This window comes from Xiphophorus hellerii, chromosome 13, assembly GCF_003331165.1.
Source record: "Xiphophorus hellerii strain 12219 chromosome 13, Xiphophorus_hellerii-4.1, whole genome shotgun sequence".
NCBI lineage: Eukaryota > Metazoa > Chordata > Actinopteri > Cyprinodontiformes > Poeciliidae > Xiphophorus > Xiphophorus hellerii.
The window spans coordinates 10629278-10640053 of NC_045684.1; the positions used below are offsets into that span (position 1 = coordinate 10629278).

Genomic DNA, 10776 nt, shown 5'->3' on the forward strand with positions numbered 1-10776 from the left:
ATATTGTGATGGGTGGCAGCAATGATATATATCACAATATAATTTGTATAAAACAATAGCAACAAATAAAAACATTACATATCAATTGAGTGGAATGTATATTTCTATGCTTAATAACCACTTGAATCTTATTTTAAAAATGTAAAACTGTTTTTAGGTTGTTTTTGTGTATGTTATTTGCATGTAATGTTTAACTGTTTTGTTATATTGCTGCCTATCATTGCCAAGTCTCCTTTAAAAGTCTCAAATCTCAATGGTGACCACCTGGTTAAATCAAAGTTAAATATGCAAATGAAAAATATATTTCTGTATAGAAACACAGTAACATTAATGTAATAGACGTCTTGTAGAATCCTCCTTTTTTCTCCTATGTGACTGGAACTTGTCCTCTGCATTGCTTGCAATGACAAACTGGTTTCTACACCCTCGGGCAGTATTATGTAAAGTTTATTTTTTTACAGCTTTATCTCATGTTATAAAGTTATTCCCTCATTAGAAACACACTTGGAGTGTTACCTTCATTCACACATATTTGAGAAATCCTTTCTTTTCCTGTGGTATTTTGAAAAAGCCTTTCCAAAACAACTAAAAGCAAAGGAGCGCTCACTCAGAATAGCATGGGTCTTAGGTAAGCATAACTAGCCTTTCATTTTTAAATTCCTGAGCTTTGAGTTTGAGTCATTTCAAACAGTTGCTCTACCCTCTCCTGCCTTTTATATTAATTTTAAAAATGTTTTCCAAACTCCCTCCTCACATTTGTTTTCATGTTTTGGCAGAAGTTTCTCGTTTAAGTATGTCCATTTTTATATAATTTAAAATGACATTTTATTTCCTCATCTTTATTGTTTTGTGTGAAAAGAAAATTTTTAATATTAGACTTTCGGGTTCACGGTTTATAATATATATATATATATATATATATATATATATATATATATATATATATATATATATATATATATATATATATATATATATATATATATATATATTGAAAAGTGTATTTGTGGACCTTAAAGATTTATATTTGAGTACCGCTGACCTAATAATACACCAACAATCCCTGACACTAAACTTTCCATTAATACTATTTAATCTAATTTATGGCAAGTTAGAGAGAAGCTGCCAAGAGCATTTTGAGTTGTTTTGATGATTTCAGTCTACTTCCATTATTAGTGTGTTCCTTAGTTCAGTCTTGTTTCTATTTTACTTTCATTCAGTCCTTTCTCAGAGATCCTAGTTTGTTTATTCCCTTTGTCTAGTTACTCTTTGATTCATCTTCCTGGCTCCCCTGTTGTTGTGTTGTTGTGTACTCTCTCCCTCTGCTTCCCTTCACACCTGCAGCCTGATAGTCTATAAGCTCAGGTCTTTTGTTCCAGAATTCACCCTCACAGTTTTTAAGCCTTTCTCCTGCTCACAGTTCTTGCTGGTTCCTCCTGTTAAATCACACCAAGTCCTGTTGATTCTCTGTTGTTCCTGGTTCTTGTTATTTTTGTTCTGTTGCGGCTCCCTGTGTTCCTCTTGGCTTTTTGTTAGACGTTTTTGTTTTTTCATTCTTTATTACATCGTTAAAATCTGTTCAACTTCTCAGACTGCTGCCTTTGGGTCCAACACCAACATACGTCATGACAGTGGCAACCTTATTGCAATTATTCAGATTAAGTTAATTTACCTTTTCTTTTCATCAGCTGTATTCTGTCTGATTAGAAATTAATACATTGAGATGACGTAAAGGTGAGAAAAATACATTTAATGTATTTGGTTTTAATTGAAAAAGAGAGAAATATCAGGTAATGTCAAAATATCAACAGTGACTAATATCACACTATAACAAATTAAAATCTAGCATTGTATAAAAAGATGACGTAATTACAGAAAACAAGGCAGAAAGTGAAAAGCTCCACATTTATATAGTTAAGTTTAATACATTAGAATATGAAATAAGGTAAGGCCTGTTAGTCAATTTAAAAATACAGTTTTAAAACAACATTCAAGCCGGGATTAAGCATTTTCATTAAGTCCACATTTTTGTGTGTTGAAAATGTTTTCTCATTGATATTAAATGTCATGTTTTCTTTAGCTGTACGTGGAAAATCATTATAATTTACAGAAATAAATGTTTTAAGACATCTTGTGTGCAATGATGTGTGTATTTGTATACATGTTTCACCCAGTCACAAAGTTCCTAAAAGAAATGGGCTTTTCAGTAATATGTGTCTGTATATTTTTGTTAAATATTTTCTACATCAGAATAGACTCAACATTTAGTTATCCTGACTTACCATAGATGAATGTCATTCTTGGGATCCATTCGAAGGTAGCCATGATCAGTCAGAGAGCGGTGTGGACACTGCAGCTGCTGTGAAGTAATGAATACAAGTTTACAAGTCTTAAACAGCCCTGAAGACAAACTGAAACTGCAGTTTTGATTGGCTCTGTCTACTGTTTTATGTACTTTGCTTGGCTGACAATCAAGGAGCCTGGAATTGTTCATAGATTTTCTCAATCTCTTCATCATACTTTTCTTTTCTTTTTCTCTCCAGTTCTTCTTTCTCGTTACGTATTTTCTCTTCTTTCTCCTTCAGGATTCGTTGTTTCTCCTCTTCGATTTCCCTCTCAGCCTCTTGGAACATCTCATTGGTGTAGTGACTTCCTCCATTCCTGTCAACAATGGTTCTTATAGCTGCTCCCAACGTTTTCTCGCTGGTTGATGAAGGTGCAACACTTCGACTGATGGTTTCAAACGTTTTATTAAATGAATTTTTGCCGCATAAACGTCCAAGACCACCGTGAACACTGCAATAAAATACACGGTGACAAATATACATCAATAAAACCGTCATGTTCCCTTATATGAATTACTCAAATGAAACTTATTACACATATACAAACACAAGAATATTCCACTCAACTGTCCATACCGTATGCCCCTCCAACCAGAAGGTTAGGAGTTGCTAGAAGTCCATTTCTTCCTTATTTCAGTTCTTTGTCTTTCCTATTGCCGCTTGCGCACACCAACTGAGTATGAAACGAAACTTGAAGTCCTCTATCAAAAGCATCACATGACCAAGTGACGACCTAATTAGTGAGGTGGTCAGATGACGCCACCAATCAAACAATACCCCCCAAAATATGTACAGAAAAATGCCCATGTGACTATGTTCGCTACAGTTCTGATCTTCTTCAGCAGCTCAGTGACCTGAGGTTTCTTATCTTCCAGCTTGTTGTTGAAGACATGATACTGGCCGTTACATCTGGACACCAGATCCTTTAACTCTGGGCTATCAGAGAAATAATCCTCAATTGTGGAATCACCAAGATCGTCTCCACGAGTAAACAGAACCATGCTGTATCTGTCTGCTGCCTTTCCTAAGAGTTTTTGAATCAATTGCACTGATTTTACTGACAATCAAGGACACACGTTAGACTCGTTAATTAGTAAGGGTGTGAATACTTACAAGGTCTCTGTAATTGATGTTGCCCTGCTGGTTGTTGCTCTGTCTTTGACAGTACAATCTCCAAAGACTCACTTAATAAAACAGCTACAAACATTCTTTCACAGACAACAGAAACTTTTAAACAATTCTACTCCTTCACCTCGTCTCTATGCTGTAACCCAGTAGATTAACTTCTGTCATTCTGTAGTTTCCAATCTCCAACTACCAGATTGTTTGACAACACTAAGGGTGCATTCACACCAACCCTACTTAGTCCACTTTAGTCAAACTCTAGTTGGCTTCTTGAGAAGACCCGGTTTCATTTGGGGACCTGATAGTCCTGTAGACTCGGTTCAACTGGGGACCAAAATTGTAACATTTGATACATTTTCAGCTGCTGCAGTTCAATTTCACACTACATCAAGAATTACTGAAGGAATCGACACAAAACTTCCTTCTTCACAAGACGTAAACAGAAATGAAGTGGTACCAGATATTAGCAGTTGTAGGATTTCTCCATTGCTATACATTACTGGTTTGGACATCGCCTATCAGCTGAAGCAGCTAGCGATGCTCCTCAGACGGCGTTATGATTGAGTCACGTTCACAAAACCGAACTGCTCCAAAGCGGCGTGAGCAGGAATCTGTCACAAAGATGGTCATAGCTCTCTTATTCCTTACATGATTCCTATAAAATATGACTTAAATTAAAGCTGAGAGAATTGCAGATGTTTTGATATGTAAAGTATGTAAAGAGTATTCTCCCTGGATACAAATCTATAAATTATTTGGTTTCTGTCAGTTCTGTCAAGATGGAAGAGAAAACTGAGCAAATTTCTTTTTATGTTGGTCAATGATTAAATTTGACCTAATTGCCTCTATTAAAATTAGTTTGGTAAAATTTAAGATTTACTTTATGAAATATTTCATCCTATTTGATGACTGTTATCAATATCTCCATGTTCTACAAACAAATGAAGCAATTTGTCCAGTTTTTGTCATTTATTGGAGGTCTAAAAATTACAGTGGCTGCAGTGCTCGACAATTGTTTTAAATTAACGAACAAGTGTGAAACAACTTTAAATCACTTATATTGTGCTTTGACTCACTTTCTGGGTCGGCTTTTAGGTGGATAATAGTTCGCTTTTATGGCCCACATTGGAGTTTGATCTCATTCATATTTCCCCAAGAAAACCAGACTCCACAGACAAATAAACTTGGGTTCAATTAAAATGGACTAAACAGGGCTGGTGTGAATGCACTCTAAGTTCAGTGCAGAGGGTTTCAGAAAATTTGCTTTGGAGACAGTTAAAAACTAAACCACAATTTATCAGAGTGTTTTCATACTGGGTTATAATCGTAGCCCTAAATGTTGTTAATGTGTTTTATCTTTAATCCTTTTATGTTCTTTTAGTGCGGGGTATCAGTTTATTAGTTTATTCCAGTATAACATAAAGTTGGCTTTTCAAAGTCTTATCTGAGCTTTCCTGTAAGTGGGCTATTAAACACAAGCTTGAATTGCTGCATCAGGCTTCTCTGCTTGGAAGAAATGTATCATAAAAGCATATCTTTCTCCACCTTTGACAAGAAAGGAGTGCACTTACTGGAACCACAGACTGTTCTGCACAAATCTCATTCAAACTCTTCAAATAATTTGGCTGGAGAACAACTCAGCTGACTTACATCTCCCTTAATTAAGCAAATGAGGGACGTTTTATGAAAAGTTATTATCAATTAAGAGACCAATTGCTAAATAAAACAGCCACTTTTCTAATAAAATGCACAGAGAGGAAGGAACGGAGGTTGAGGTGCCAGAGATACCATCATGGCAGGACAAGCCCCTACATGGGATGTACCACCAGCAAATAACCCAAGTGGCTGATATCAGTAAATCCTACCAATGGCTGGAAAAAGCTGGACTCAAGGACAGCACAGAGGCCCTCATCCTGGCCGCCCAGGAACAGGCCCTAAACACCAGAGCAATAGAGGCCCAGATCTACCACACCAGACAAGACCCAAGGTGTAGGTTGTGCAAGGAGGCCCCTGAGACAGTCCAGCACATAACAGCAGGGTGCAAGATACTGGCAGGGAAAGCGTACATGGAACGACATAACCAAGTTGCAGGCATAGTGTACAGAAACATCTGTGCAGAATATGGACTGGAAACCCCGAGATCAAAGTGGGAAACACCCCCAAAGGTGGCGGAGAACGCCAGAGCTAAGATCCTGTGGGACTTCCAGATCCAGACAGACAAAATGGTAATGGCGAACCAACCAGACATTGTCGTAGTGGATAAACAACAGAGGAAAGCCGTTGTGATAGATGTAGCAATACCAAGCGACTGCAACATCAGGAAAAAGGAGCACGAGAAACTAGAGAAATACCAGGGCCTCAGGGAGGAACTGGAGAGGGCCTGGAAGGTGAAGACCACAGTGGTGCCTGTGGTCATCGGGGCCCTCGGGGCAGTCACCCCCAAACTGGACCAATGGCTACAACAGATCCCAGGAACAACATCAGACATCTCAGTCCAGAAATGTGCAGTCCTTGGCACAGCCAAGATACTGCGCAGGACCCTCAAGCTCCCAGGCCTCTGGTAGAGGACCCGAGCTCAGAGGATAAGAACCACCCGCGGTGGGTGAGAAGGGAATTTTTATATATATATATATTTATATTTATATTATATAATTTTGTTTATATTATATATAATATTCCTGCCGGATCGAACCGGCAACTCCTTCAAGTTTGACTATATCAAAATTCAAATAAATAAGGTGTGTGTCTGTTTCTGGTGAATATTTTGGTTAAACATGTTTGTTCAGTGAAGTTATTCTCAGTGGGTAGAGAATCAATTTCACTAAAATAAGATCATCAATGCCTCATAATGAAACTGCCCAAGTAAAAGTAAAAAGTACAACATAGTAAAAATACACCAAAAAGTAAATTTTTTCAGAAGGTAACCTTCAGTTATCTGGTGGCAAAAAATGTAAAGCAGCGCTACAGCGCCCTCTAGTGGACAGTTTGAAAACAGGAGCAGAACAGTTGTGATCTCTGATGAAATACTTTACTGCAATAATGTTTTTCACATGAAACAAAACATTAAGTGATAACATTCAGTGCCACATTAGTAAATTTAGTACTTTGAGGAGTTTTAAAACTACAACATTAAAAGGAAAACATTGCATGATGTTTTTAAAAAAATATTTAGAAAAAAGCATAAAAAGTGTGAGATAGATTTGTATTTAGTCCCTTTTACTCCTGAATAAACCAAGTTATTTAGTCAGTATGAATCCAGATGTTTCAGCCTCTTGATCCTGGTTTAGCCAGATGATTCTTCCAGGTAAGTGGTTCTTTTCCACTGTCGCCACATGCTTGCCCATAATGTTGGACTGCTGAAAAATCAATAACTTGATAGAGTTCTCTGGTTTTCCTTAGATAGACCAGATGGACCATTATTTCCCAACTGGGATTACATGACAAAGTGTGGACTGTACTGGATTATAGACAGAACTGCACAAAGAAGGATTTGAATATAATAATCACTTTGTGCTAGAATAAACCTATTTGAAACAAACTCTGGATATTAGTTAAGTAGAACTTGTTTATTTATTTTATTTTAAAAAGTAGTTTTGAAGAGACATTTGTGGCAAATTTATATGACATGAACAAACTGTCTAACATTTAGTGGAACTTTATGTTTAGCATTGTTTTAATGCTTAACTTACTGTTTATAAAAAGGAGATGGTGGTCTATAAAGAGTATGTAGTAAAATATGATTCAAAAGCTAAAATACTTAAAAATAAAATGTAAACATTTTTAATCTAACTTAACATGCATTCAAGCATTTTCTTCCAAACAGGAAGTGTATAGAGAGACTATGATTGGATTTGAAGCAGCGTTAATTGAAGATCAGCCTGCAGTCTTCAAGATCTCCAACAGTGTTAAAGTCTGGCAGCTTCATATTATAGACAGTTAAGCTCTAACTGATTCAGGCCCATCTAGAGGTGCAGAGTCTATGATGATCTAAAATGGGTCTAAGCACCGTGTTCTTAGAAAACCTCACAAGAACTGTCCAACACGGTGCAAAGAACATCCAGGTTCTGGCTGAGTTTTAATGTCAAGATGTGGTGAAGGAGTTTTACTCTGGCTGGAGATTTACTTCATTTATTAACACAATGAAAGAAACAGAATCTAGTTTGTTGTTTTCTGTTCTCCATGTTTTATATTTAAATGTTTTTGTAAAGAAACGTGCAGTTAAAATTTGTTGTTTTCAGATTCCTGCAGTCGTTGTCATGTTTGTATGAGCAGCAAGTTTACAAATTTCACTATTTACAGTAACTTCTTAAAGAAACTTTTAACACGATTACCAAAGTGCTTTCCAGCTTTAATCAAAAGAAGGACAGGATTATTTCGCTCAGCTTCTTCTCTGGCCTTAGATTCATGCTGGAGCTGCATCTTGGATTTTGCTTCTTGAATTTCTCTTCTGCTTTTCCTTCAGGGCTGCAAACTCTCTCTGTCTCTCCACCTCAATCCTTTCCCTCTCCTCTTTTCTCTCCTCTGCATCTCTTTTCTCTCATTTCTCTTCTCCTTCTTTTTCTCAGCCTGGAATTGTTCAAACATTTTCTGAATCTCTTTCTCATACTTTTCTTTTCTTTTTCTCTCCAGTTCTTCTTTCTCTTTACGTATTTCCTCTTCTTTCTCCTTCAGGATTCGTTGTTTCTCCTCTTCGATTTTCCTCTCAGCCTCTTGGAACATCTCATTGGTGTAGTGACTTCCTCCATTCCTGTCAACAATGGTTCTGATCTTCTTCAGCAGCTCAGTGACCTGAGGTTTCTTATCTTCCAGCTTGTTGTTGAAGACATGATACTGGCCGTTACATCTGGACACCAGATCCTGCAGCTCCTGGTTTTCAGACAAATAATCTTCAATGGTGGTATCATCAAGATCGTCTCCACGGGTAAACAGAACCATGCTGTATCTGTCTGCTGCCTCTCCAAAGATTTCTTGAATCGTTTGCACTGATTGTTTTTCTTCTTCTGTGAATCTGCCGATTGCAACGACCACCAGGAAGATGTGGGGTCCAGGAGAAGCGTAACAGACGCACTGACTCAGATCTTTGGTTGTTTTATCTTCTTCAAACCTGGTGTTGAACAAACCTGGAGAATCAATGACAGTAACCTGCTGTCCATCAATATTACTGGAGCCTTTGGAGCAGTCAACAGTCATGGATTTGGCGCTACATTTGGATTCAAAGCACCGTCGACCCAGAATGGTGTTTCCAGTAGCGCTCTTCCCAGTCCCAGTCTTCCCCATCAGCACAATCCTCAGCTCATCGTTGTTTGTAATGTTTGTTCCTGTGAAGAAGAAAGTTTGAATCTGAATTAGAATCATCATGTTGTGCTCAGAGCTTCAGCCTCTGTGTATCTGGAAGAAAAGAAATGATCCATCTGAGACCTTGGGAAGCATCGCTCTCTGCTAAAATATTACTGACCGTCTTCCATGTTCTTTCAACAAACAGTTAAGAGAGATGTTTGAGTTTCACCACTATTTACCTGCTATTGAAAGTATTCTTAGACGTTTGTCTTTTATTCTGCAGCTCATGTGACCAAACCAGCTGAAAAGATGAAAAGTTAAAACACTCAATGTTGTCTTGTACACAAGCTCTAGTCTGGTAACTCCAAGATCACTAGATCTTCTTAAAAGATAGAGTCTCTGACAACAGTTCTTAAAAATATAGCAAAGGTAAGTTGACTGTCCAGGAATTTTTCAAAGTATTTAAAATGTGCTAATTTTAAATACCCAAAGTATTTAAGATGTGCTAATTTTAAATACTTTGGGTATTTAACATTAGCCAACAAAGGGCCAACCAGATTCAACAATTTGGCCCTTGAGTGAAACTGGATCCACTTTCAAGTCATGTTTATGTCACTTAATTTGCTGTACATCCTTAAGAAAATAAAAACGTTTTTTGTTTTATTAGATAGTTTATCTTTTATGGTACCAGTAATGCTGGAATTAATATTACATAGGATGTATTCATGTTAGTTGAGGCAGTAGCATAAAGGAGAAGTTAAAATACATGCTGAGAGTGAAAGTCCTTGTTCAAAGTAAAGATATCACCGATTTCAAATTAAAATATAAACGGGAGGCCACGGATAATATAGAAAATAGCGCCCCCTACATATCCAGAGTGCACTAGTCCCATTTCCAAATATGGTGTGAGACTGCCACATGGTCTGTTCCCGCCCCTTACTGTTAGCAGCAAACAGTAAGGGGCAGCAAACATGGCAGACCATTGCATTCTGGAAGGGGCCGATATTTCCCACATTATCCACGTTCTGCTGTTTTTATTTTCCTTTGAAATCTGTGATAAATCTTCACCTTTACAAAGGAATTCTCTCTTTTATTTACTTTAGCGCAGCTCACAGCTCTTAACAGATCCTGTATCTTTCTGTGTACTTCTCTCCTTGGTTGCATCTTTAGTGGCCGTGCAAAACCTGTTACTGCTTTTTAATAGGATTTATGGCGGCGCAGAGACAAGCTACACTTTTACAGCAATTAATATACAAATTCAGATAAAGTTGCTTTATATTTGGTTAGAATGATTAAATTGAGATGAAGCTAAGGGCAAGAAGGGTGGGGCTACAGTCCTGCAATTATTTAATATATTTAGTTATAGTTTAAAAAGAAAAATGTAAAATCATGTCAAAATACAATCAGTGGTCATTTCAATATCACACAAGTCTACCCAAGAAATTAAAGTCCATGATTATATTGAAACATGAGGTAGAATAAGAAGAAAGAGGAGTGAAAGTGAAATGCATGTTTTTGTTGGTGGATAATTTCCACATCAGCACAAACTCAACATAAAGTTATCCTGACTTACCACAGTTGTAGGTCTTGTTTGGGCTGAACTTGTTGCTGGCCATGATCAGTCAGAGAGAGCAGTGCAGACGCTGCGGCTGCAGTGAAGTACTGAGTCCAGTGTGGATCCTGCACAGGACTTTTATACAGATCCACAGTCAAACTGAAACTGGAGCTGTGATTGGCTCTTTCTGTCACAGAAGCTTAGAAATCATTTTCATGCTTTACTTGGTCAACATGAAGCTCGTTTAGAGCACATGTGTCAAACTCATGGTCCTGGGGCCAAATCTGGCCCACTGAAGCTTTTTATGTGGCTCCAAATTACATCAATTAGTCCCTCTAGTTTTTCACAAATCTGCTAAATTCACACAAAATCTACAAATTCCCAAATGTTTTCTGATTTTACTGATTTTTGTTTTCCCAAAATTGTCCAAAACACTGAATTGAAGTGACTGATGCTTCAGCCTTACTTGATGTC

The 10776-nt window shown here is 37.3% G+C and overlaps 1 protein-coding gene across 1 annotated transcript in view; it reads right to left on the reverse strand.

Moving 5' to 3' along the window:
• Positions 1 to 10419, reverse strand: part of LOC116730794 (GTPase IMAP family member 4-like) — a 100351-nt gene extending 89932 nt beyond the window's left edge. The window contains exon 1 of the mRNA XM_032580283.1: positions 10321 to 10419. Coding sequence (XP_032436174.1) covers positions 10321 to 10363 — 43 coding nt within the window. The 5' untranslated portion in view covers positions 10364 to 10419. The remainder of the gene's footprint in view (positions 1 to 10320) is intronic.
• Between the last annotated feature and the right edge of the window lie 357 nt (positions 10420 to 10776).